The sequence below is a fragment of the Cervus canadensis genome, chromosome 22 (genome assembly GCF_019320065.1).
Source record: "Cervus canadensis isolate Bull #8, Minnesota chromosome 22, ASM1932006v1, whole genome shotgun sequence".
NCBI classification, from domain to species: domain Eukaryota; kingdom Metazoa; phylum Chordata; class Mammalia; order Artiodactyla; family Cervidae; genus Cervus; species Cervus canadensis.
In genome coordinates, this window is record NC_057407.1 from 1,822,071 (window position 1) to 1,849,338 (window position 27,268).

The 27,268-nt window shown below is 56.8% G+C and overlaps 2 protein-coding genes across 10 annotated transcripts in view; both read right to left on the reverse strand.

Moving 5' to 3' along the window:
• The window catches only part of ACAD9 (acyl-CoA dehydrogenase family member 9), a 46,499-nt gene extending 45,653 nt beyond the window's left edge, over positions 1-846 (reverse strand). Inside the window, exon 1 of one of the 2 annotated variants that reach the window (XM_043442730.1) lies at positions 599-846. In XM_043442730.1, the coding sequence (XP_043298665.1) occupies positions 599-833 (235 nt within the window). In that variant the 5' untranslated portion in view covers positions 834-846. The remainder of the gene's footprint in view (positions 1-598) is intronic. The other variant, XM_043442729.1, reaches the window with a different exon arrangement.
• A 13,688-nt stretch (positions 847-14,534) lies between these two features.
• The window catches only part of IQSEC1 (IQ motif and Sec7 domain ArfGEF 1), a 141,576-nt gene continuing 128,842 nt past the window's right edge, over positions 14,535-27,268 (reverse strand). For 3 of the 8 annotated variants that reach the window (XM_043443448.1, XM_043443449.1, XM_043443445.1), the window contains exons 10-14: positions 26,756-26,855; positions 25,194-25,355; positions 24,314-24,490; positions 19,658-19,707; positions 17,162-18,554 (exon numbers count right to left, since the gene is read on the reverse strand). In XM_043443448.1, coding sequence (XP_043299383.1) covers positions 18,033-18,554; positions 19,658-19,707; positions 24,314-24,490; positions 25,194-25,355; positions 26,756-26,855 — 1,011 coding nt within the window. In that variant the 3' untranslated portion in view covers positions 17,162-18,032. Of the gene's footprint in view, positions 16,524-17,161; positions 18,555-19,657; positions 19,708-24,313; positions 24,491-25,193; positions 25,356-26,755; positions 26,856-27,268 lie in introns of those variants that run through there. The other 5 variants (XM_043443446.1, XM_043443443.1, XM_043443444.1 and 2 more) reach the window with 3 other exon arrangements.

Consider the following 27,268-nt stretch of genomic DNA (forward strand, 5'->3'; position numbering starts at 1 on the left):
CGCATTAAGGTTGAAAGACCTGGGGCTCAAAGTCACAGAGCCGAGGTCGGGTCGAGGTCTTCTGACTGGAACAGGCTGGTGCGTGCTCAGCAACCAAGGGGCTACCACTCCCGGGTCCTGCGACCCGTGGAAGGGCCGGGCGGGCACGCCAAGCGTCCTTGGAGCCGCGCTCCCGAGGAAACGAACTTCTGGGACGCCGAGACGCGGCTGTGGAAGCCGACGGAGGAGAGGCATGGCAGGGGCTGCGTCTGAGGCAGAGAGGAAGCCCCCCTCTTACCTACACACACACACGCGCGCGCGCACACACACACACACACACACACACACACACTCTCTCTCACTTCGGGGCCGGTCCGCTCACTCACACACACACACACACACACACACACACACTCGCTCTCCCTCTCTCACTTCGGGGCCGATCACTCAGCGCCCACCTCAGCCAGGGTCTCCCGAAGCAGGAGCTCCTCGGAGCCCGGGGGCCGGCACGCCCGCCTTCAGCTGCGTTTCTAAGGCAGCGTGTGGGGGCTCTGGAGCGGGCTCCACTCGCCCCTCCGCGGAAAGGGCAGAAGGCAGAGAGACCGCGGCGCCGCCTCACCTTCTGGATCTTGCCCAGGAAGAGGTCCTTGGCGAAAGCTCGGCTCGGCGGACTGGTGAGCAGCGGGCGCCGGCTCACGGTGAAGGCCGCTGGGGCGCGGCAGAAGCGCGCCGCCACCGAGCACAAGAAAAGCCCACAGCCGCTCATGCTGCCCGCTGAGACGCTCTTGCCTCTGCTGCTGCCTCCCCGGCGCCTCAATCACTGCCCGCCGACCTCGCGCCGCCGATGACGCCATCCGCCCGCGCCACCCCCCCACCCGGCCGCCAAAGCGCCTGCGCGGCCTTGGGCTCGGGCCCCGGACGGCTCGCTGATTGGACGGCGGCGCCGGCGGGGGGCGGGGCACCGCAGTCAAACACCCGCGGTCTTTGCCAAACGTGGTCAGTCACCGGCTGGGGCTGCAGGGACCAAGTGAGACTGAAGAGTGGGGGACGGGGCCTTCCCTGGTGGTCTCGTGGTTAAGACTCTTCCTGCCAACGCAGAGGATCTGCGTTAATAGATCTTGGTCCGGGGACGATCCCCCCGCCCCACATGCCTCGGGGCCACTAAGGCACAGCTGAGCCAGAACTACAGAAGCCCCTGCGCACGGCGCCCAGTGCTCCGCCACAAGGGAGGCCCCCGCACTGAGAAGGCCCTGCTCTCCCCAGCTAGAGAAGGTTTTCAAGAAACAACAGAGGCTCAGCACAGCCAAACAAATAAATAACATAAAAATAAATATGAAGCAATGTTAAATAGAAATAAATTTAAACCTATTTTAAAAGCGGAGATGGGGGAAATTCACGGTATTGGTTATCTCTGAAGGGCGTGCACATACGGTTACAGTCCTTGTTTTAAGTCAATGGTCTGTTCACGAGGATTCCTTTGGTTTTGCTTCACAGCTTACGTGTATGTCACACATTTGGGAGACGGAGGAAAAGGAAAGGGGTATTGCACCAGAAAGAAGCCTGGATAAGACCCTGTAGTTGCTACATCCCTGGAAAACGCCAGCCTGAAGGTGGGCGAGGGACAGGACAGGGAGGAGGGGCACCCCCCACACACCCAGAAATGCCCTAAAGGCCTTTCTCATATTGGAAATGCTTTCTGCCTCCATCAGAACTCAAAGAATAAGGAGCAGTGCTTTCATCTTAACGTGCTGTGCCTGGCCTAGTAAAAGATGGACTTGTTTGGATAAACATTTGATGATGAAGCCACAATCCTTGGGAGGGACTCGAACCCACTGTCATTTAAACTGAAACCACACAACTGGTGTCAGGACTTACTGAAGCTCGGGTTCACAGAAAGAAGTCTGGTCACAGAAAGAAATCAACGAGAGGCAAAGTGATAGGCAAAGAGTGAGTCTGTTAGCATAGGACATTTGTGAGAGATACAAGCGGACTGGCAAGGGAACACAGCCCCAAGAAACAAGAGGGCTACCTCTTTATCATCTAAGAAAAAGTGGGGAGGGAAGACAACCTTCCTCCTCCTTCTTGGGCAGCTATCAAGGCTTAGCATCATTAGTTCCTCCTTAGAGTCTACGTGGTCTAACCGGGGCTGTCCTGGCACTATTTAAATCATATTTATCTTAGCAAAAAATGTGGTGACATAGTCTAAAACGTGGCAATTCATCTCAGGTCTCAGCAGAATGTCCCCTTTCATCTAGTTTCTTTCCCCTTTCACCTGTATTTCTGTCTCGGCTGAATGCAAAAATGCTACTCTTAAAGGAACATTAACTCTAACTCTTCATGGAACAAGATTCAGATCCTGTATCTTTTGTCTTGTGTTTTAACTCTCAGGGTGTGTGGCTTGAATGTGCCTGGTGCTTGGATGCACCAGATCGTCCTCCAAAGTAGTGTAGATTTTTGTTAGGTTACTGGATTCTTTTCTTGAGTGGTTATTAGCTTATAACAGTCTCCCAAACTCCCTTAAAATTCTCTGTCTTTAATCCTCTAGTGAGATTTCTAAACTGACTATCCTTCTCTATCCTTATCAGTGACAGACCATCAGGGGGAAAAAAAAGAGTTCAAAAACATTCTTGGTTGCAAAATACCTGTCCTTGCAGGCAACTTCTGCAATGTGTCATCTATTTTTGTCTTTAACTTGTGAAGCCTTGTCAGTTGGTTTCTTCATAGTGGTCAATATTTGCCAATGTCAGCACTCAGCTTCTCAAGAAGGCATTTGGTAGTGACGGCCTGTGAACACCTCTGCAGAAGTGGCACTGCTTCCTTTTAACTTTGAGCTGGTGAACATTTGGGCCCCCCCAAAAAAGTAGTCTAATCAATCAAGTTATCCAATAATTTATCTGGATCCTCCCTGAATTAACCAAGTGAGAAATTCAGTTTCCAAAATAAAAATTAGGAAAAAATTAAGGCATAATTTCTACGTACTCTAATAGCATGTACAGGGGAAAACGTTTTGGAGCACCACTACTTTGCCAGTGTCTAAATTCAGTTTCCCCATCTGTAAAAATGAATATCATGTCACTTACCTCACAGGATTCTCATGAGGATTAGCTAAATCCATATGATAGCATCTACCACAGTAAATGATCATTGTTTTTCTTGTAATAATACAAAAATTAACAACTGGGCACACACTCAAGTATTCCCTCTTATACTTGAGTATTAGCCTTTGAGAAATAGGATGTCATTCATAAACAGTTTGCTTTAGACATAGAATTTCCACAGTTCACATTTAAAACACCCACCATGGACGTACCTCTCCGATCATGTCATAACTGGTTCCCGTACATGACGTATCAGCAAACCACCCGGAGTGGCTGTGGAGTGGGTCTGAGCACACCAGGGTGCTTGTTTCTGGACCTCTGCACATTGTCTGAGTAGGAGACTAGTCCCTCCCTTCTCAGCATGAAAGCCACACAATGGGAAGCTCGTGGAGAAATTTACTACCACGGAACAGGAGGGCAAGAGGTGGCCTTGGCTCCTGCCCCAAGGCTGCAAGGGCAATAGTCAAGCATGGGAAAAAGAGAGTCCAGTGAAGGTTCCTGCCCTCAGGGTCCTAATGATGGGCTACAGGTGAGTCGTGCACGGGTATCGCCAGTGCCATTTCCTGCTGAGAGAAGCTGGCTGACGCCTTGCTGTCCTGACGTCAAAAGTCTGCACGAAGAGAGGTGTCCTTCAGAGTCCTCTGTCTCACAGGTTATGTCGTCCCTGGTACTTCCTTCCCTTTCAGATGTGTATCTGTCCCCTTTATCATGGGAACATGGAAGTCACTGGCTTGTTGAAAGCCACAAAGGTGATGAGGTGTTGTTGGTTGAATTGTGTCCCCCCCACCCCACAAGATTCATTACTTGACATCCTAACCCCAGAACCTGACAACGTGACCTTCCCTGAAAAGAGTGTTTCCTATGGCATTCCACTGCAGCTGTGTAATGAGCTAAGTTAGGAAGAGGTCACAGTGGGGTGGGGTGGATCCCTACTCCAACATGACCAGTGCCCTTGTAAGCAGGAGAAATGTGGACACAGACATGTACCCAGGGGGATGGTGTGTGTGTGGAGGTGAAAACGGAGCTCAAGATAATGCTGCTGCAAGCCAAGGAAGGCTGAGAGGGCCAGCCAACCCCAGAAGCTGAGAGCAAGGCCTGGATCGGTTTCTCAGCCCTCATGAGGAACCAGTCCTGCCAACACAGTGACCTTGGACTTTTAGCCCCCACAAGTGTGAGCCGATTGATCATCTAAGCTCCTCAGTCTGTGGTTCTTTGTTAGAGCGGCCTGCCAGACTCAGACAGGAGGATGTGTGGCTCTGGGCACACAGAACTGAATAGGGCCCAAAAGTGACGCCAGGGCTGGGCAGTCTCAGAGCCAATACACCCTGAGCTCCGGCTGTGGTCTGGAATCCGTATGACTTCCTTCCGGTTTTTAAAGACTGGAATTGAAGAATGAGCGGTCATTCTCTGCTGCCTCCTCTTCTACTTGCTGGAGACAGAGGAATCTGCCCTCAGTTGGCAGGACAAGGCAGGAGGAGCCTAGCTCTTCCAATATTGGTCTTTTCCTCCAAAAGAGGAAGGCCAGCCACAGAGGAGGCTGTGGGGCTGCAGCCCTTGGAGCTGCAGAAGAGCCGGCACAGCCGAGCACCCACGCGCACGCCGGCAAACTCGGTGGGCAGGGAGGGGTCGCTCGCTTTGTCCTCTTTGTTCTCTCTCACTTCTGCTGCTGGCTGATCCGAAATCGGACGAAATCATTCTGACGGAGGTCGGAAGCCCCGTCACGCCTTGCTCTCCCTCTCCGCCTCTGCCAGCTGCTCCGTGGGCAGGGGACAACACCCTGAGGTCCAGGTTGCACCAAGCATGGCCCTTGGTACCCGGGTGCCCAGTTCTCAGGCATTCTGCTCCATCCTTCCTACGCACGATCGTCAGTCTGAATGTTTTGGACTGACTCGTGTCTGAGTCCTTCTGCCTGGTTACGTGTCTTCACCAATCCTCTTCCTCCCCTTCCTCCTCCACCAGGCAAGTCACGGCCTACTCCAGAATCTGTTTCAACACCTATCAAATGATGAAATCAACACAAATATTGATTCCTATGCAAATTTAGTGGGCTAATGTTTAATTCTCCTCCCACTCCACACACTGTAAATTTCAGGGTCTGGGAGAGGGGGTAAAAAAAAACACTCTAGGCTTCCTCGGTGGCTGAGGAGGTGAAGAATCCGCCTGCAAGGCACTCCAGTACTCTTGCCTGGGAAATCCCACGGACAGAGGAGCCTGGTGGGCTACAGTCCATGGGGTCGCAAAAGAGTTGGACACACCCTAGCCACTAAAGAACAACAAGAAGATCTAAAAATAGAGGCTCTTCAGTTTAAACTTGGTCGCAGTGATAACAGCCTTTCAAAATCTCAGGAGAGTTGAAACAGTAACAGCATTAACAAAGACAAAAACAACACAGCTTTGATTTTTCCTTATGTTTCAAAAGTCAAAATAGCCTAAGATCCAACCAAGCCTGTATTGCCCCACTATTATGCTATGAAACGCATGTTAAAATAATACAAATGCTCTGTTGAAACCACCAGAATTTGCAAAGCAACTGCTGTAATGTAAGAGCCGAATAAACTTATTAACTCACCGGGGTCTTACCTGTTTGCACAAAGGCCAGCAGAGCCTGAAATCTTATCTGAAGATGGCCAGGTGGCAAAGGCAGCATCTTTAATGCGTGGGAAACACCCTAGAAGAAGATGCAATGCCAGTTCTTGCAAAAGGGACTTATTGCAGACTATTCCTCTTGCAACTTGAACAAATAACTCCCAGGAAACATACTTAGGGAAGCACAGTCCAACACCCTAACACCTGCAGGAGCGGAATCCTAGCCCATCACGAGATCCGGCAGGGTCATTGTCAGGAAGGGCTGCAGTCAGCCTCTGGCCAGAAAACCCTGGGGGCTCTAGCAAAGGCTTCAGGCATCAGCAGTAACATTTCTTTGAAATCAACAACATTTTTTGGTAATCGTTCAAGCCAGCGACTGTGAGACTGCAAACTGGATAATGGAGCATGATGGGGGGACGTGAGGGTGCGGAAATTCATCTTAAAGGTTTACCCACTGAGCTGGGGAGGTAGAGACAGCTCAGGCCCCAATCAGTCCCTGCATTTCAAAGAGCTTTCAATGCTCATTCAGCAGGAGCTGATGAAGAATAAGCTTGGCTCGCCATTAAAGCTCGATATAAACACGCAGCAGTGCTTGCTTGGGCAGCACATATACTAAAATTGGAACGCCTAGCAGGCTACACTGTGACTTCCCAGGTAGAGATGATCAGTTGTGTTCTCTGCATCCCTTCCGTATTTCTACACTGCCTGCCTCCGAGAAGGGCCTGGCCTGTAGATTCACACACGGTCCTGAGAATGAAGTGCACAAAATCCTCTCTGTTGTAAATGCCAATTACAGGACCATAGACAGTCGGCATTAAGTCAAAAATTACTAATTGATGTGTCTGTTCTCTTTTAAGGAAAAATTGCTCCTCTTAATTGCTTCATAGAACTTGGCGTTCACTTGAATTCATTTTTTCCCCAGTTGTAACTTGTAGGAGAAATAACCAAATGGAACTCACCTAAGGACCTCATTTTGTACTTTTCCCTGTGTGTGCGGGCGCAGTCCTGTCCAACTCTTTGCAACCCCATGGACTGAAGCCCACCAGGCTCCTCTGTCCATGGAATTCTCCAGGCAAGAACACTGGAGTGGGTTGCCATTTCCTTCTCCAGGGGAATCTTCCCCACCCAGGGATCGAACCTGTGTCTCCCGCATTGGCATTGTAGATTTACCACTGAGCCACCGGAGAAGCATTTTCCCCTGTAATGTACTGTAATTAATAGTTTTTGTTTTTTCTTTTTCTCCTGAAGACCCAATATTCTCATTGACTCACCCAATATTCTCCAGACTGTAGTAAATGCCCAGCACTGCCCTACAAATAGCTCCCCTTCTGGGTGCTGACCGCAGTGGGTTTTCAGGTCTTCTAGTCCAGATCTGGGGTCTGGACTCTAGGTCACAAGAAAAGGATCATTTGGGGTGCCATTTACTAAGATGTACTCCCTAGAATGAAGGATGGTCCCCAAACGTGGATGAGTAAGGACTTCCCTGACTTGGATGCAAAGTCCACTTAAGTGTGTGAATCCAGCTTGTGAGATAGAGCAGCCTTTGGTCACCAACACTTCTTCTGTGGATAGAAGAATATTTCAGGGAATAAATGCTCACCATACATTCTAGTTGTACTATGTTAGCTCCTCATGGGTGTTAAAGGTAATGAGCTTAGCTTGATTTCCAGACCCGCAAGTTGGGTTTCAAAAAGCAAAGTGAGAAGGAAGACCGTGGGGTAAAGGATGGCTTTCAGACCCAAAGCTGATGCCAAGGTATTTCTCCTTTAAAACCTTTCCCTGGTTATGGCTTTGACGGCCAGTAAGACTACAGGCTCTAAAGGAATACTATTGTGACCGAGAAGGACCCTATGGGGTCCGTGCAGTCCATGAGGCGGGTGGGGAGCGTCACAAAGAGTCAGACACCACCGAGTGACCGAGCAACCACAAAAAGGACCCTATGGGGTCTTTCTAGCACAGGACTCTCCCCCCACATCCTCCGCCTGCCTTTTGTCTGTAGACAAACCTTAGTCAAAGAATACATTTAATCAGAAAGTGAGAAATTGAAGCAAGAAAGGAAGACAGTCAAGCAAGACAAAATAATAATAGTTTAGCCATTAAACAAAGCCAAGGACCTTTAGTTCCTCCTCCAAGGCTATAGAGGGGCTTCCCTGATGGCTCAGCAGGTGAAGAATCTTCCTGCAGCGCAGGAGATGCAGGAGACACTTGTTTGATCCCTGGGTCGGGAAGATGCCCTGGAGGAGGAAATGGCAACCCACTCCAGTGTTCTTGCCTGGAGGATCCCATGGACAGAGGAGCCTGGCGGGCTACAGTCCATGGGGTGGCAGAGAGTCAGACACGACTGAGCACATGGCAAGGGCAATAGATGATTTTCTTTCTTTTTTTCGCAATAGATGATTTTCTGAGCCATGCTCTTTGAGCCTTTCTGCAGATCCTGAAACCCCCAGCAGGTGGGAGAATTTAACTGCCTGCTGCCCACAAGCACGCAGACCGCAGACCGGCTGGAACCAGAAGGCTGATAATGCTAAATCCCGATGACCTCACCCCCAACCAATCAGAAGAATGTCCACAAGCTGACTGCACACCCCACAACCCCCCTCCCTTACCCTGTCTTTATAAACCTTTTCCTGAAAGCCTTGTGGGAGTTCAGGCCTTTTAGGCACTGGCTACCTGGACTCCTTGCTTGGCACCTGCAATAAATGCTGCGTTTCCCTATAATGAGTCGTCATCATTACTGTCTTCAGCCTCAAGGGGCAGCCCTTCTGGGGCTCCAAAGGTGCCCATTCAGTGGCATTTCATCGAATCATTAGAGGTGACAGCCACTGCGTGCCTGGACCTCTAGCACCCCTTTTCCTATGGGAGGCACTCAAGTCCAGGGCTCCCCACAACCAGCTCCCGATTCCCATCATCATTGTGGGGCTATTTTCTGGTACCTCTACCAGCGCCCGTTTTGCATCCATCAGAGTCCAGGGGTCAGAAACCTCAGGGTCATTTGACCAGGGGAGGTTTAATACGAAAGCGTCTGCCTGCAATGCAGGAGACCTGGGTTTGATCCCTGGGTCGGGAAGATGCTCTGGAGAAGGAAATGGCAACCCACTCCGGTATTCTTGCCTGGAGAACCCCATGGACAGAGAAACCTGGTGGGCTACAGTCCAGAGGGTTGCAAAGAGTTGGACACGACTGAGCAACTTCACTTCACTTCAGTACTAAGGCTGCATACTGTCACCCTGCTTATTTAACTTGTATACAGAGTTCATCATGCGAAATGCCAGGCTGGATGAAGCATAAACTGGAGTCAAGATTGCTGGGAGAAATATCAGCAACCTCAGATATGCAGATGACACTACTCTAAAGACAGCAAGTGAAGAGGAACTAGAGAGCCTCTTGATAAAGGTGAAAGAGGGGAGTGAAAACTCAGCATTCAAACATTCAAAAAACTAAGGTCACGGCATCCCGTCCCAACACTTCATGGCAAACAGACGGGGAAAAAATGGAAACACTGACAGGTTTTATTTTCTGGGGCCCCAAAATCAATGCAGACAGTGACTGCAGACACAAAATCAAGACACTTGCTCCTTGGAAGGAAAGCTATGACAAATCCAGACAGCATATTAAAAAGCAGAGACATTACTTTGCTGACAAAGGTCCATACAGTCAAAGTTACGGTTTTCCAGTGGTCATGTATGGATGCGAGAGTTGGACCATAAAGGAGGCCAAGTGCCAAAGAAATGATGCTTTTGAACTGTGGTGCTGGAGAAGACTCCTGAGAGTCCCTTGGACTGCAAGGAGATCCAACCAGTCCATCCCAAAGGAGATCAGTCCTGGGTGTTCACTGGAAGGACTGATGCTGAAGCTGAAGTTCCAATCCTTTGTCCACCTAATGCAAAGAGCTGACTCATTGGGAAAAACCCTGATGCTGGGAAAGAGTGAGGGTAAGAGGAGAAGGGGACGACAGAGGATGAGATGGTTGGATGTCATCACCGACTCAATGGACATAAGTTTGAGCAAACTCAGGGACATAGTGAAGGACAAGGAAGCCCGGTGTGCTGCAGTCCATGGGGTCACAAAGAGTTGGACTGAGTGACTGACCACACTACTATATATAAAGTAGATAATCAACAAGGACCTACTGTCAGCACAGGAGCTGATTATTCTGTAATAACCTATATGGGAAAAGAATCTGAATCAGGTTGTTGTACACTCAAAACAAACACAACAATGAAAACCAACTATGCGTGCGTGCTTAGTCGTGTCCAACTCTTTGTGACCCCGTGGACTGTACCCCGCCAGGCTCCTCTGTCCATGGGATTCTCCAGGCAAGAGCACTGGAGTGGATTGCCATTTCCTCCTCCTGGGGATCTTCCCACCTTAGGAATTAAACCTGCATCTCCTGCATTGCAAGTGGATTCTTTATCTGCTGAGCCACTGGGGAAGCCATACTCCAACTAAAAAATATTAAAAACAGAAAAAAAAAAAAAAACCACCACTACAGGAGAACACAATCCGAAGTTGGTAGAATCTGGGGGCGTTGAGGGCCAACTATAAATCATGGCTGGATTAACCCCCATATTGTATAACTGACAACTGTATGTTCGTTTATATTTAATGCATCGTTAGATGCTTCCTATTGTTTTATTCATACTTTTGTTTTGGTTGTCTGTGGTTTTGTATTTATGCAACTTCTACCAGGTTTAGAAAACACTGCTATAGTCATGTCATAAAAAAAATTTCTAAGTTTTCCTTCCATTGCTGTGATCTTAAGCAGTGTGAGTAACATTGAAATTATCTGAAATTTGAAGGTTTGGAAGAATTTCTCTAAGAAAGCAGTTGGACCTGGCAGTGGATTATTTTTTTTTTTTCCTCTAATTGTCTTATGGGAATTTGTGTTTAAAATCTCTGTCTCTCCAGGGGTCAGTTTTGCCTCATTATCAGTTTTATCTAGGTTTTTTCAAATTTATTTCCACGGAGTTGTTCCAGGGAGCATGGCTTTCAATTTCTTCCTTCATTGCAAGAGTTTCTTCCCTCTTGGCACATCTTATTCGGTGTGTTTTCCTTTCTTTTCACGTTGATTTGGTTAGTTAAAGGTCCGTCAACTTTGATTCTCTGACAGCACCTTGTTCGAACAGGGCCCTCATCTTAGCTGCCCCTTCCTGTCCTTGGTCACCAGGCCTTCAGGAAACCTGCCTTTTTTAAGGCGCCCCCCTCTCCTCTGGAAGCAGGGTCTCTGCTGCTGCTCTGAGGGTGGTCTGCCCTCACAGGTGGGACCCGAGTTGACGTCACGCTGCCTCTGTTCTGGGGTCCAGGCAGCTCTGCTTGTCCAAGATGTTCACGCCCCCACTGACCACTCCCTGCAATCTGTGATGTTTGCTCTTTCCTGGTTATGCTGTGGGTCTGGGCTAGAGAGGTTTCATATGTTCTTTTCCTGACCTGTCCTCAGGATGTGAGAAGGGATTCCAATTCCGGTGGCCTCCATGACCCTCTGGCGTTTTTTATCATGAATGTTTTCTTTCCTATTAGCCCCACAGCTGGTGACGCCTCCAGAGCCGTGGTCTCCACCTTTCGGGTTTAAGTAGGGCTTCTCCTGTACGGGACACTGGCCACGTTGTGGAGGTATACGGGAGTGTGGTCAGGAGAACAAGAAAGTCTGGGAAACTCGGCACGACTATCTTTCAGAGATTCACAGCACACGTCACTTAAACCCCTGAAAGTCTTGAAGGGTCAGAATTTGGAGTAGAAATGAGCTCCTTCACGACACACCTGCCCACAGCCGGCCCCGCTTTCTTGCAGACCCACTCTGTGCTGGAAGGTGGGGTGCGTTCCCGAGGCAGGTGAGTGCTGAATTGACTACACCTGACTGGGGACACCTCAGGGGGATGCACGGCCACCCTGGGCCATGAGAGTGGTCTCACTGTCCATCCCAGGAACTCTGCCCTAAAGTCAGAGTCGGGCACCCCACTCCCCCAGGGCCCCCACTTCTTACTGGAGCCACCACATCTCAGAAGCACTACAGTTTCCACCCATCTGTTCCTTATTCACCAAGACAACACTACCTGATGGCAAGCCCATCAGGGGCCATCCATGTGACGGGCTGGCATGTAAATACCACAGAGCATTGCATCTTCTATAACATCAGGATATGTTAGGGGAAAAAAGGAAAGACAACTGGCACATACACAGCTCTGAGCTGTACGCTGTGGTACACGACGGAGCTCCACCGCTACGGACGTCTGGGAAGCTCAGCACAGACTACCTCTGAGAGATTCACAACACAACGTCATCCTTCTAAGAGGCTCTGCAGGGCTGACGGTTTAACTCTGTCTGATCCAGCGTCTCCTAGATGGTTTCCATGGTGCAACTCTTTCTTCACAAGGGGCACTAAGCAACACTTGCAGACTGTTTGGGGCACGCCTCAAAGGTCTGGACCAGGGAGCCAAGAAATGTGCCCAAAGAACAGGGCAGAAGGCGGGAGACCAAGCCCTCAGTCCTAACTGCTGTGGGGGGCGGGATCGAGAGTGAGTTCTCCCCATGCTTGTTATGAGTCTGTGCTTCCCAAGTGCTCCAAATATTAAACCATATTTGATGAAGTTAAAACACAATGAGTGAAAGCCTCCAGCCCTCACCCAGACTATTCCTTGAATTAACAAGGGAGCGCAGGACCCAGCCGCTTCCCTAGGTCTCTGACGTTGCCGTGAACCACCGACGCGCATGGTGCATTAAGCTTCCTTCTCTGGGCGTTGATACTCTTGGGTCATCCAACAAACATCTACAAAAGCCCTGCTTTGTGCCACGTGTGGTTGGGATCACAGCTGTGCAAGGACCTGACCCTGTTGCACTTAGAGCAACCAGTGATCACACCCCTGAATAGACAATGATGCAAATGCACCACAGAGCAGGTAGTGGCTGAAACCGGCTACAGGGAATAGACGCTAACTCAACAAAGGCGCGAGCATCCTCCTACGTTTGGGGAACGGCAGGGGTCACGCTCGCACAGGCCCTGAGACAAGGGGAAGACGGCTTCCCTGGGCATCTGAAGGGCTAGCGCTGCTGGAGTGAAAGGGGACGGCGGGGGTGAAGGGGGGAGGGCCGGGGGACAGACACGCAGTCCGTGTCCAGGAGCTTCTGCAGGTTTGTTTTTAATCCTGAGGCCAGCAGGAAGTCTTTGACGTGACTTCAAGCAGGCAGCACCTTTAGAAGACCCCTCTGGTGGCAGTGGAGAGGAGTTGAGGGGCCCACCGTGGCGGCCAGGAGCCCAGGTACCGGGCTCTAGTCCGGGGAACAAGCCTGAGGGCACGTGAGCCTCGAAGAGGCACGGGGAGACGTAAGAACTGAGGGAGGTCAAAGTCATGAAGGCACAGACTTGGAAAGTCAGGATGAGGACGGGCGTCCAGAGCGCTTCCTAGCTCTAATCTGCGCCCCTCGAGGTGATGCTGTTCACCAACGGGGTGGGGGGCCCGGGGGGCCCAGCTCTGTCTGCGATCATGGATTTGGTCCTGGACAAAGAGTTTGAGGTGCTACTTACTGGAGGACCCCAGGGAGGTGGGTGTTGAGAGGAGAGGTCTGGGCTGGAGACTCGAATCCAGGGATTTCTCCAGGAAAACGGAGGGCGGGCTGTGTGCCGAGAGGAGGAAGGGAGACGGCTTTCTGTGACCCCGAGGCCAGCACTCAAGGCTCCGGGGAGGGGTGTCGGCCAGCAGAGGAGACAGAGGAGGCGTCCCCGCACCGCCCCCCCGTCACTCCCGAGATGAAGGCGAGAATAGGACCAAGGATGCCACGTGTTCCACCATGGGGCATGTGAACAGTGTTGAAAGCTGCCAAGAGATCCGGCAAGACGCGAGCTACGGGACACGGCCAGTGAGCAGGAACTGCTCCAGAGGAGCCCCACCGCGTCCTCTGTGTCCCCGGCTCGACTCTCAGGGGCAGGAGCTGCAGAGAGCTGAGAACTCACACACCCTCAGATCAGCCAGTGGTTGTGCCGTGACCCCTGCCCCCTTCCACCCAGCAGCGCGCTTTCAGCTGCATCTCGACCGCAAACCCTAACCGCAGCGGTCCTGGGCGGAGCGGCCGGAGGCACCCTCTGCCCCGGGAGCCCGACGTCCCGGGGAGACAAACCTGAAACCCCAGCACTGGCTGAGCGGCAGGTGGTGGCGGCTCTGTGCGAGGTGACGTCACAGGCTGAAGGACGTCTGCCAACTCCGGGAACCAGCTGCCCTCCCCTGGAGGGCCCCCCAACCCAGGGCCGCCATCCAGCTGCAGAAACCTGGGAAAGCCTTCCCGTGGGAATTCCCCTCTCTGTGGAGGTTGGGCCCCCGCCGATCGTGGCCACTGACATGAACCTCTGGTGCTGCTTGCAAATTAGATGAACCGGTTTTACCTCATTTTGTATGTACTGAAGCTTTCAAGGGGGGTATTCTTTGGAGCCGATCTGGGTTTAAGGAAAGGAGAAACAGTACCAGCCAAGCACATTCTCGTAGAAGCCCCGCTTCTGGGAGAAGAGAATCCACCTTCCTGGCTTCCAGGTCATGTTACCCATCGCATAATGCGGGCTGGGCCTTAGGTGTCTTTCTGCTCACAAGTCAACCCCTTGCCCACCCCTATGCTTCATAGGGTCCATCTCTTCTAACTCAATGAAAGCACAAAATTTTGTTCAAAGCTGCTAGAAATTATAAATACCTTGGGGAATCTTCTACCAGTGCCTACGTTGCGATGAGTACCTTTATCTTAAGCCATCTGTCACTATCCTCAAATTCACGTCTTCCCAGAGGCTGCAGCCCACCGCAGTCAAGACCAGGGATGGGCCACCTCGCCATCCGGGGATTGCCGTGTCCAGCCAACAGGGAAACGGCCGGTCTTCCCAGAAAAAGTGAGAACGCAAGTGATTCAAAGGATTTATTTGCTTTCTCCACATGATCACAGCTATGGTTTTACATCAGTAGAGTCTGTTACTTACAAACAGAATACACAGGGAAACCACTCTTGTCTCCCCAAAGTTACACGGTGGGTGCTGGGCTTCCCGCGAGCCAGGGGGCCCCTGAGGTCTCAGCGGCCTGCACTCAAGTCCTGGTTCTAATCGTGGGCGACACCTCAGTGGTGAGTGACAGCTCCCCAGAGGAGGCGGTGCTGCCCGAGTGCTCCGCGTGACCACAGGCGGGTCACACGGACGTCGGGCCCCCGCCGCCACTCCAGCCCCATGCCGACTCATTCTGCAACCTGCTTCCTGGATCGCCGCTGCCGGGTTTAAGATACTTACGGAAGGGCTCGTTTTTCAGGCAGGGAGGGCGGTGGTGCTTTACAGCGGACGGTAAGGGGCATGCTTACCTGTGGTGACACGGCTTCGTGCGGAGCCGAGTCACCCGTGCTACCTACGGTCAATTCAGCTCATCTTAAAGCCGAGAGGCTCCTGTGGCATGCAGTGTGGGATGGAAAAATCATTCTACACCGGACGACTGAGGACGTTTTTAAGTAAGAGGCGCACGTCATATTGGGATGAACTTTATTTTTACATTGTTATACGATCCATTCATAAACTTAAAAAAAAATACAAATACATGACTTTGTTGTCCCAGAAAAGATGTTGGGTGATGGTACCAGCTTGCTTCCTCTAAGGGTCTCCTGCTGAGATAATCTGTGAGCAAAACGCCCCACGTGTGTCCTGACGGTGAGAAAGGAGGACAGGCAGCCTGGCAACGCCCCGCCTCCGCCTCTTCTGCGGGCGGGTGGACCCTGAGGCGGTCTGGGGTCCCAGAGAGCGGTCCCAGGCAAGCTGCCTGGGACCACCAGCTCATCAGGAATGTTTGCTTCCCCACGAGATCGGGGCGGGCCGGCCCCAGCCTCCTCCACGGGACAGTGTGCCTTCTGGGAACACTCATCCCGTGATATGTTTGTCCCCGAAACGCACACGCTGATGAAACCTCACTGACTGGAACCCAGCCAGCAGAAAGCTGGACGCGCCCAGGCCTGTGGACCCAAGAGGTCGCAGGTGGGGGTTCTGAGTGGCCCACAGAGAGGGTGCGCTGTGCCCCAGCTCTGCCCTGCTGGCTTCTGTGCCCACAGTGATGGCCCTGTGGAAAGGGCGGCCTGGTGCCAGCCAGCGTGCCTGCATCTTTTCTGGAACAACCTGGAGTTTACAGTTAGATCCTACGATTGGTACAGACGGTGAAGAAAAGCCGACATATTTAATATGTTACCACTTTACTTCAACTATTTGTCAACAGTAACACTGAGAGAGTTTTGCAAATACACAATACACAGTGTGGCCTCACGCGCCTGATGCCGGAGGACATGCAGTACAAATCGACTGTTTCCGGTCACGATGACGCCCTTGAAACTGCAAGACAGGACGCCTTGGGGGGCCGGGCTCTGCGGGGTGACCAGGGAGTTTCGGGGTCCGCGAAACTGGGGAGCCTCCCCCCACCTCCCCAGCCCAGCCTGGACCAGAACAGACACACCGTGCGTCCCATCTCTCTGAGCGGATGCCTGAGGGAGGAGGACCACATGGACGGGAAGATAAAGGCGGGCAGGTTAAAGTCACACTTCTTTCAAAAAAGAAACAGAAAAAAAAAAAAAGGCTCAACTCTAGATTGCTGTATTTGCTCTCTGTGGAGATTAACAAAGTGCTTGGTTTGCAGAATTGCTGGTTTGGAGACCTGGATGATGCGGGGTGGGGGTGGGGTGGGGTGGGCAGAGTCCCGGCCGCGGCCAGGGCGGGCTCCCCGGGGCTGTCCCGCCGCAGTCCAGGGCCCCACGCCCATGCAGTCCCGCGCCAGCTTCGCCCTTCTGCGGGGGCTCCCGCCCGGGGGCGGTCCTCCGGTCCGCGGCCTAGGAGCACAGCACGGGCGGCTGCAGTGGCTCGAAGGGCTGAAACTACAAAGGACGGCCCGTGGGTGACGCCGGCCCGGGGGAGCGGACGGGGCCCCCCCACACGGAAGCGACAGAGCACCGCGGGAGAGCCGGGCGCGCCCCGGCGGGCGGCGCGGGGCGGGGCCGGGCGCTCATCGCGCGGCGGGCTCAGACGGGCCGGAGACGCAACACGGGGGCGCGAGCACACGGCCACATGGAATCACGATGGTCACGGCCACCACTCAGAAAACACAACGGGAAGCACACACACCGCCCCGGGGCGCTACACGCTAAGAGCAGCAGCCTTCGGTTCTCCAGGGCGTCCGCCTGCTGCGGCTGTAGACAGGATGAGGGGGCCATGGTGCTGGGGAGAGGAGCATGAGTTGGTCGCTTTCATGTGGGAGATGAACACCTCTCTGCCGGGTGTGGGGCGCCCGCGGAGGGCTCTGAATGAGTGTGCAGTAAACCAGATGCATACGAAAGAAATATGGATCATGGAAATTCACAGTTATTGCAGCCATTTAAAGTGTCTAAGAGTCTGGGTAACCAACAGTCCGGGACAACCAGTTCTGAACTAGTGGTCCCGAGTTGCTACGGTAGAGTTTACTGCATTTTTAAAATCTATTTGCTTACCTGAAATAACAGAGCAGTTATAATACTGATTACTTATGATAGTCATCTGTTAATAAAATAAGGATTTATATAAAGCAATATCAGACTCTGAAAACAGTTAGATGCTATGTTACTTGGCACGGTTAGTAGTGATTGCGGTAAGGATTTCAGCCAGTCCTGGGGGTGGGGCGTCTCTTCTTACGAAAATATGGAAGTATCTGAGTTTGTCCCTAGCATTTAAATTTTTGGTCTAATCTCTCACACGTTTGTCTAAGGTTCTGTCTTCCTATCAGGTAAGTGGGGCTCCTTGTAAAGTCTCTATTGCTAATTTTGTGGACTGAAACATTTGCCTTTCACACACAAATACTACCTATACAGTATATATATATATATATGTATATATGTATTTATATATTTATATATTTATATTATATAAAGTTTACTTACGTATTTTCATCAACCATATCAGGTCTACTTAATTTTTGCCCATTGTCAATAAAAGAGCAATAATGCAGCAAGTTTTGGGTTATGTGTTTGGTTCTGTCTGGTTGTGTGTGTCATCTCTTCGTTTCCTAGGCTGGGTCATCACCCCCAGGTACAATGAGGGAGCAGAGAGCTGGGACCTGGGTGGGGATGGGGGCCAGGGCTCGGTTCAACATCTACTCGGCCGGTGGCACCGTTTCCGGGCTGGTGGTGGCCGAGGCCCACCTCTGGGGCTGAGGGGCGCCCCCGCCAACTCAAACCGGGGGCTGTGTTCCCTGTGACTCGAGCCCCGGGGCTCGGGGGCTCCGTCCAGGCCGGGGGGCGGAGGGGAGGTGCAAACAGGAGGTGCCCTGGGTCTGGTCTGGGGCTGCCGCCCCTGGGAGCGCCTGTGTGGTGTGCACGTGTTCCGGGGGGGGCCGGGACCCCCACCCAGGCTGTCTACACAATTGTGCTGATGCCGCTGGGCTTGGCCTTGCTGCTGGTGGGGGGCGGCGGGGCGGGGGGCTGCCCGTGGTGGTGCACGGCATGGCCCGCGTGGCCCGTGGGCAGCGGCGGGTGGCCGTGCGCGTGGACCCCGTAGGCGGGGTGCCCCCCGTGGGGGCCGTGGTGGTACTGGTGTGCGTGCTGGACGTGCTGGGGCGGGTGGTAGTGATGGTGATGGTGGTAGGGGGGCGGGCTCTGCTGCAGGACGCAGTACTGGCCGTGGTGCCCGTGCACCGGGCCCGCGAGGGGGCCCTCCACAGGCCCCTGGGGGTGGCTGGCCACGGGGTGAGGCGGGTGGGGGGGCGGCTGGGGCGGTGCTGGGGGCAGGTGGGCCTGGGGAGGGGGCTTCCCTCTCTTACTCCCAAACAGGGAGCCCAGGAGGGAGGAGGAGTTGGGCATGGCCTGGTGTGGGCGAGATGGGCAGTCTCGTGTTGATGTAGCTCTCCGGCGCATGTGAGGACTGCTAATGATGGACCCCTAAAAAGGAAATTCATAGAAACCAAAATTAAAAGAGCTTAGAGCACTTACGGCAGAATGATTCTTTAAAAAAAAAAATGTTAAAAAGTTTCACCCACTGACTGCTAAGCCTTAGTTCAACGTGCTGGCCGCAGAGGCCAGGCCCCGTGAGGCTAGACTCAGGGGCCATCTCCAGACACTTCCGTGCAGGTCAGCTGGAGGGGGTGGCGGCCCACAAGGGGGCCCTGGGGTAGAGACACGTGGGGGCAACGCAGCCCCGCTGAGCACTCTGCCTCGGGGGTGGCCCCGCCTTCAGATCAGAGCCCTGTGTCTGCGGGTGTCAGCAGCGCGTGCGGGGCGGGGCGGGGCGGAGAGGGGCCTGCTCCCCCAACACGCTGCCCTGAGCCCTCCTGGTCCTCTCAGTGTCCGAGGGTGTGTGCTCTGCCTGGTGGGGGGAGGGGGGTGCTGAGGGCCGCAGGAGGGGCTGGGGGAGCCTCCCCCTGCGGGCGGGCACCGCCTAGGCGTCTCACTGCGGCTACCTAACGCCAACCAAACACGGGAAGAGAGGACAGAGAGGCCTGCAAGCTGAGCGGAGATGAGAACAGGAATGTCGAGATGGCTGGAGGATGAATGGAACCTCATGAAATCCACACTGAACTCCTCTCTCTCCCGGCTCTCCGCCCCCGAGCTGGCTGAGCAATTCCGAGGCGCCCTGACTGCAGACACACAGCAATCGAACCTCCAGGAAGGAGAAGCGATGGGGATGGCGGAGCGTGGAAGCCCGAGAGGGCGGGACCGACAGCGAGGGGGCGGGGCCGCGGGGAGGGCGGGGAGCCGGGGCGTTAACCATGCTTAGGGGCCGCGGGGCGGGGGTTAAGCGGAGACTAAACCGTGACAAACAGACCCGGACCCGCCCCCACTGTTCCAGCCCCCACAAGCGGTGAGGGGCGCGGGCGCGTCTAGGCGGGCGGCATGCACGTGCCAGGCAGGCGGGGTGGATCTGGTCTCTGTGGAGGAGGGAAGGAGGAGCAAAAAAAAAAAAGACAAGAAAAAAAAAAGACAAGAGGCAAAAACCGAGGACGGGAGGTGACACACGACAGCCAGCCGGACGGGCTCCTACTTACTTCCACATTGCTCTCTAGCGATCCCGCACTGCTGCGACGCCCTCGCTTCCCTGCCCAGAACATGCAATACCAGAGGTTAGACGCGACACGGCCCGCGCTGCCACCCACGGCCCGGCGGAGCCGGGGGCAGGGCGCTGACGACTTAAAAAGACAACGGGGTTCTTAAAAACCAAAAAAAAAAGAAAAACAAAGACAAAAAGACAAAAAAAAAAAAATCTTTTCCAACCAGCTGAACTTTATCCCCCTCTCGTGGACCGGAAGCCTGAGGGCTGGGTGCCAGGGAGGGTGGGGGGGCGGGAACCCTCGGCCATCCGCCGACGGGGCGGCGCCTCCAGCCGCTGAAACGAGCCAAGCGTGGTCCTGCACTGCCCTTGGGTGGATTTCACGGACGTATGTTGCACATACGCACAGGCGCACACACACTGCCTGCTGCCCGCAGGGCCTGGGGGCTCTCAGGAGACGAGCTCCAGGTCCCCTCTGGGGCCGTGTTTGCCTTGTGCAGTGTCTGGCTGGGGGCATGGGTGGGCCCGCAGACCAGCTCTCCCCTCTGTGAGCGCCAGCCCCCCAGGACGCCACACGCCTTCCAGTCCGTGAGCCCTCACTGACAACGCCTCCGAGCGCCCCGCACATGGCGCGGGGCAGGTGGGCAATCCACGTTGGCCGTGCCCGAGGAGGCTGAGTCTTCCTCTTGGTTCTGGAGGCCGGGAGCCTGCCCCATCCTCCACACGACTTCTCCGGGGGTTCCTGCAGGACACCGAGGCTGTCGGGGAAGATGGTGCTCCAGCTTGAGGGCTCGGCCGGGTCCAGCCTCCAGCCAGCTCTTGGGGGCAGAGAAGGGACTCCAGATGTTCTTCTGGCTTCCACAAGCCCCACTGCTCGGGACAGGTGTCCTCTGTCCACGCCAGGAGGAGATGGAGGCTCTGACTGACGAACTGAGTGACTTCGTTTCCATGGCGAGCAGTTTACACCGCGTCCGCCTGTCCACGTGAGGTGGGAGACCTTGGCCACGCTGCCTCCGAGCTGGACCAGCCCAGGAGCCCGGAAGATGGAAGGGGCGGCCTCGTGCCGTGGTTTGGCCCGCGCCCTGACCTGTGCTGGGCGGACAGGTGTGTCTGGACCCTTTGGGTTAAAACGGTGGCAGCTGCATGTGCCCGCAACAGCAGGCTGAGGGGGGTGTCCAGGGCCTGGGTCTTCACCTGCTGACCCCCAAACTTGAGTCCAGCTGGGAGCCTGGGGTCCCCTGAAGGCGGTGCTGGGCCCCGGCCCCAGAGCCCACAGGACTGGGCTGCACAGTGGATGCGGATGCTGAGGACCATGGACACTGGCCCTCGTCCCCAGCTGAAGGAGACCTGTCCCTCCTCATTTTTGAGCAGCTGTGAGACGAGGGGCGACCTCCCCTTCCTGCCTTGTCTCAGTGCAGCAGCGCAGGGGCATGGGCAGAAATAGAGTCCCCAGCCTCCGGAGGGGGGCTCTGCAGGGGGAGGGGTGACCCCCTCCAGCACCCTGCTGACTCTCCGCCTCCGTGTCCCCGTCTATGAACCAGGCCGGCCCTGCTTTGCCCTCCAGCCAGCCTGCTTCTCCCACCAGGACTGGGCCAGGCCCGGGCTTGGTGTGGGGGCACCAAAGGCTGCCCCCTGGAGCTAAACAGAACTCCTCCTGCCCACGGTGGGCCAAGACTCAGCAGGGCTCTTACTCGGACGTCCAGGAGGGAATCTGGCTTTCTCAGAGCTCATCTCTTTGACGTCGCAGGTCAACAGGATATACGGGATGTCCCTGCGCTTGTCTGCGCTCCAGTCCCGGGCACGCCTGTGGATACCTGCCCCCTGGAGACCGCGTGCCGGTGTGTGCACACACACACCCCATCTACTGATGGAGGGGGAGGGGCCGGGACTGTGCAGTCCCGGGGGCCCCCATCTCGGAACCCCGCACGAGCCTCAGGGAGCGCCCCGTCCTAGCCGGCGCCTCCCGAGGGCCAGAGCAGGCCCGGTCAGCCTGGCCACGGCCAGCTCGGAAGCCACATCTGGATGGATGGCTGGCGTGGCTCTTCACAGCTTCCGGGCTTCTCGGTGGCGGGACAGCAGCCAGCAGGGCCCCAGCCCAGGTCTCACGTCATGGTCCTCGCAATGGTGAGGGTGACAACAGCTGGCACGCTGGGCCAGGCCCCCCCCCAACACTGCGGGCAGCAGCTCTCACAGACCCTGGGGGCAGCGCTCGTCCCCCCAGCAGCCGGGGAATGGAAGCTCAGAGGAGTGACTCGGCCTAGACTGGCAGCCAAAGCCCCCAAATCAGCATGCTGCGTGGGCCCAGCTGGGCTCTGCCTGGAGGCCCTTGGGATCCTTGATCGTGGGCTGGCACAGCTCTGGCGCCCCTGAAACAAGCAAGGGCCCCGGCAGAGGCAGAAGGGAGACTACATGGACGAAGACTGGACAAGACCTCCCAGCTCAGCGGGAGCTGGGTCAGGGCCGCGTCCTCCTCTGGCTCTTGGCAAGCCGGCTGCCTGGGTCCTACTGGGCTGTCAAACCACGCCTGCCTCCCGGGTCCCTGAGGTTCGTGGCGGGCTGAGGCCCCGTCCCTGGGGTCCTGGCTCTTGGATGGCCGGGTCGTCGTGGGTCTGGGGCAGCCACTCTGGGAGCAAGGACAAGCCCCCGCTGGGTGTCACTGGCCCTCCGCCTGGGCCATCCCCTCCAAGTCCCTCTCGGCCGGCACGCAGGTGGGGACGTCACTGCCTCGAAGTGCTTCTCCCTGACCCCGTCCAGCACAGGGCGCACACCTGTGGCCTCTTCCAGGAGGTGGCTGACGCTGGCCTGTCTTCCTTTGGAGGTCGCGGGTGGGGGGCCTGTCCCAGGCGGCGACTGAAACCCCCGCCGAACCTCACCTCCCACCGTCGGGAGCAGGCAGCTTCTTCCTAGAGACCCTCTTCGGCGTAGGGTCCAAGGACTCTGGCCCCCTGCAGTCCTTCTTGGCTGAGAATCCCCGACAGAAACCAGCCAGAGCTCAGAGCTCGGCCCCTCACCCAGCCGCACACCGGGCTCGTGGCTCCGTCTACAGAGAGCGGACGCCTGGGGTCCTGACCGTCAGCAGCCAGAGTAACTGGGCAGCTGTGCTGAGGCCACTCCTACCCAGGGGGGCTGGACAGGGCCCCTAGCGACCCGAGGCGGCCCCACTGCACAAACCCAAACACGGGCCCTGGGCCCCAGAGCAATTTGGTTACGTCTAGCTGGGTGTCACGAGCCGCGGGAAAACCATCGGTTCTCAACCACTGCCACACTGCCAGCCAGACTCTGCCCTCTCCCTGCCGAGGGCGCCCGGCGGTCTGCAGGGAGGTTCCCGATTGTGGTGACCGGGGTGCGGAGGTGTCCTGCGCAGAGCAGCCCCCACGGCAGGGACGGCCCGGCCCAGGAAGGCAGCAGAGCCGGGTTGAGAAGCCCTACTTGACTCGCACGATGGCCATGCACTTTGCATTTTCACGATGGAAAGAAAAAAAGAATGATGAGATAGAAGCAAAGGGAAAAATCCAACTCAAAAAAAAAAAAAAGAAAAAAGGGGAAAACTTCTGAGAAACGAACATGCTGAAGGGACGAAGCGCTGCTGGCGGGGGGGGTAGGGATGGGATGTGGTCTTGAGCAGCTCTCTCTGGGGGCCCAGAGCCGGCCACGCAGTGATGCCTGAGGCCGCTGGGCTGGGCTGGGCTGGGCTGGGCTAGGCGATCGCCTGGTGGGAGAGGGGCCGCTGGGCCCCGGGGAAGGGGGGGGACGCTGGTCTCAGCCTGAGAGGGTCTCCCCCAGCAAACCCAGGTCATGTCGGGCTCCCGGGGCAGGAGCGCGAGTCGAGGGTCCCGGGAGCCTACAGCGCTGGGTTGGCCACATGCCCACGTGCCCAGCTGCCTCCACTCCACGCTGACCCAGCCTCTTCCGGGGAGGAGCTGCCTGGCCTGACGCACCTCGTGGGGGACGGAAAGGCTGCCCCCTGCAGCCCATGGCGCGCCCCCCCCCCCCCAACAGCGCCCACAGGCAAAGCAGGCTGGGGCAGCAGGCTCCCCGCCCCCACCACCACTGAGGTCCAGCGCCCCCCGATGCTCCAGGCACACCCCCGACCCCAGGAAACCCAGGAGACCCGGGCGGCTTGTTTGAGGGTTAAGAGGCCGGCAGCAAACCACACACACACACAGACAAGGAAACGACTTCCGCCAAGGCTCTCTTCCCCTGTTGCCTCTGGGCTGGATGGAGGCCCGGGCTTCCCGGGAAGGGGGCCTCTGCCAGGAGAGCAGGCCCCGGGACTGCAGGCGACGACGAGGCCCCGGACACGGCGCAGCAGGCATCGCCCCCCTGCCCTCGTCAGCGTGAAGCGGGGGGCACGGGCAGCGCAGAGCGACGGGGCCCGGCTCACACTGAGCGAGAGCCGGGCTCAGGAAACAGAAGGGCAAGTAAAAAGCGGGGGAGACGGGGTACCCGCCCAGCTGTCCTGCCTGGGGCCTCCGGGGGATGCCCTCCCTGCCTGCTTAGATGCTGCGGTGGGTTGGAGGTGGCCACCCAGACCCGCTCAGTCTAAGGCCCTCTGCCGCGGTGGCCCCCACCCCCCTGGCCAATGTAAGCCTACCACACGCAGCGGAGCCCCCCACGTGCGCTGGGTGGGGGGCGGTCTGGGCCCGACTCTTACCCGCTTCTGAGAGGTCACGCAGGGAGCTGCTGAGGGCACTGCGCTTGAGCCCCTCGCCGCCGGCGTAGCTGTCGTCCAGGCAGGCCCGGCTCAGCGTCCCGCCACCCGGCTCCTTCTTGAGGCTGGAGCACTGGGACATGCTGGGCCGCACGACGCCCTTCTGCTTCTCCAGCTCCGCTGCAACAGAGCACCCGGGCCGTGAGGGGAGCAGGGCCCCAGCCCAGGGCGGGCGGGGGGCAGGGGGCGGTGGATGGAGGTGGGCAACCACCAGGAGAGCGACACGGAGGAATGGAGGAATAGGGGGTGTCTGCTCCGGGTGGCATGAGGCCGAGACCCACCACCTCTGGGGCTGGTGGGGAGACAGAGGGGTGAGCTCATCTGGGGAGGAGCTGGAGTGACACCCCCCCCCTCCCAAGCCCCTGTGACTGAGGGAGACCCCCGAAGGGAGGCCGCAGAGGCCAGAGTGCTGAGGCCTGCGGGGAGCTCAGCGACTCGGGGGGGAGACCGAATTCCTGGGTCTAGAGTGGAGCCAGGCTAACCCGGCCTGGCCGTGGATGGAGGCTGGGGAGCAGGGGACACTCATGTGTCCCCCGGAACATGAACACCCAAGGAACAAGGCTCAGAGCCGGGGGGCGGGGGCACCAGGAGGGCTCTGGCCTCCTCGGGGCCCGTGGTGCAGCTCCCCGGGCAGGACGAGCTCCCACCTGGAGACCCCTGCTCACTGCCCTCCCCTCCGTGCTCCTCCTGTGGCCTGGGCGGTGGGGCTGTCCGAGCACGTGGCCGCGGGAAGCCAGAGGGGCCGAGGCTCGGGAGTCACCGCAGCCTCGGCCACAGACGGGAGGGGCGCCCGCCGCCCGCGGTGGCCACGACCGCGACCTACCCTCTATCCTGTGCTTCTCCATCTCCTGCACCTCTGCGATGGACTCCCGCAGGTCGTCGGTGAACTTCTTGCGGTCTTGAGGGTTGGGGGCGTTGAAGTTGATCAGCACTTTGATGTCGGCCCCCGGGACGGCGGACGTGAGCCGGATGCCGTTGGGGTAGTCTGCAGGGGACGCGAGAGCGCGGGCCTGTGTGTGGGCGCCCTGCCTGCTCTCGGGCCGGCGTGTCCACGGGGCTCCCCGGATGCGCCCCCATGGGGAGGGCGCGGCGCAGCTCGTGGGGACCACCAGGCAGCCCCCCGCTCCCGACCGGGGCCCCTGCTGCTCCATGTTCAAGCCGGGCTCAGATCTGGCTGAGCAGAGGCAGGGCCTGGCCCTGGTCCTCCCCCCAGGACAGGCCTGCAGCCTGGACCTGAATGTCAGGGTCCTCAGTCACTCTGCCTGGGACGTGAGGCTGGCTGGGCACTGAGTCTGGGAGGAGACAGAGGCCATGTCCCCAGTCACCTGTCCCATCACCTCGGGCGACGCTGCTCTCTCCTGCCTGGCCTTGGTGCTCCCAGCCCCCACCAGCTCCCTCGGGTGACACTGTGGGCGCCCCACAGCCGACAGCATCGCCTGCTCCTTCCTGCCCGGGGCCGCCTCCGAGCCGTCGGGGCTGTGGGGTCCTGGCGCCCCCTCCCTCATCAGTGGGAATCAAGCACCCACCACCCAGTATGCGACGGTCCTCGGCCCGGAGGACAATTCCATCACAGCTCAGACTTGCTTCAGGGCCGCGAGCTCCAATGCTTAGAGGCCTGAGCAGGTTTCCTAAAATCGGGATGCATGCCAGGGGAGACTGAGCAGCTTGGAGAGCCTGTCCACTGCGTGGGGACGCGGGCCTCACGAGCCCAAACCTAGCTTTTGGGAGAAGCCAAGGACAGCTGAGCCCTGCGTGACAATCTCAGAACCAGCCCAATAAAACAGAAGACAAAGTTCAAACCGAGTCTAACGTAAGTGGGCTGGGACTGACCGGGAGCTGCCTGTGTGAGCCCCGGGTGCCTGAAGGTGACCCTCTGCCTGAGGACCTGGTCTGGTCGGGCTATTCCCAGGGGGTCCCTGCCACCTCCACCCCTTCCCCAAGGGGCCTGCTGGACACAACGGTGCATGTGGCACCAGGCTCTCCGGGGGAAAGCAAGGCAGGGGCAGCCTTCCAGCCTGGGCGGGGGGCGATGGCCGGAGACGTCAAAGACCCGGGCCACACAGCCGCCAAGGCCAGAGCACGTGGACCTGGGGCCCTGGTGGGAACCTCGACAGCCCCTCAGGCGTGACCCTCGCCCGACTGGTCAAACCCACACATCACCAGGGCCGTTTACTGCATGTCTTTCTACCCACGTTTTGTTTAAATAAACTCGCTCTGCCCTAAAAGTAAAAATCATATCACCTGCAAGAAGTTAACGGCGAAAGTCAACGTGACGAGCCCCACGTCTGATTATATGAAATGCTCCTGGTTATTACTCGGAGCCTGCAACCGGCCCTCTGTTGATAAAAGTGGGAACATGAACTCCGGGCGCTGGGACCCACTTACACTGGTTTTCGAAGAGCAGGACCTGCATGCCGTACAAGGAGAAGGACTGCCGGAAGCTGTACGTCACCGAGTTCTTCTTCTTCTGGAAGATCTTGGTGACCTGGGGGCGGCCGGATGCAGAGGCTGAGCCCAGGCCCGCAGGGCGGGGCAGCCCACGCCCTCAGGGTCTCGCAGCCCCCGGGGCCGTGTTCTCCTGTGTGAGGGCCCCCTGCCCCGCAGCTCTGAGGCCGGCAGGAGGAGGGACACTCGTGCCCGCGGGCCCCACGCAGCAGAGCGGAACCCGCTGAGGGCTGAGTCGGACAGCGGACGACACCAGGCCCAGAGGTCTGCAGTGACTTGCTCAAGGTCAGGGGCTCTTAAAGGACTGGAAGCCGCATGTCTGGACTCCAGGCTCGGAGGCCTGACAAGAGCGGCTGGTCCTCCATCGGGCGGGGACAGGGGCCGGGGGTCCCGGGGAGGAAGTGGGCTTCGGGACCATCTTCACCCGCAGGCTGCCTGTTCTGGAGGCAAGAG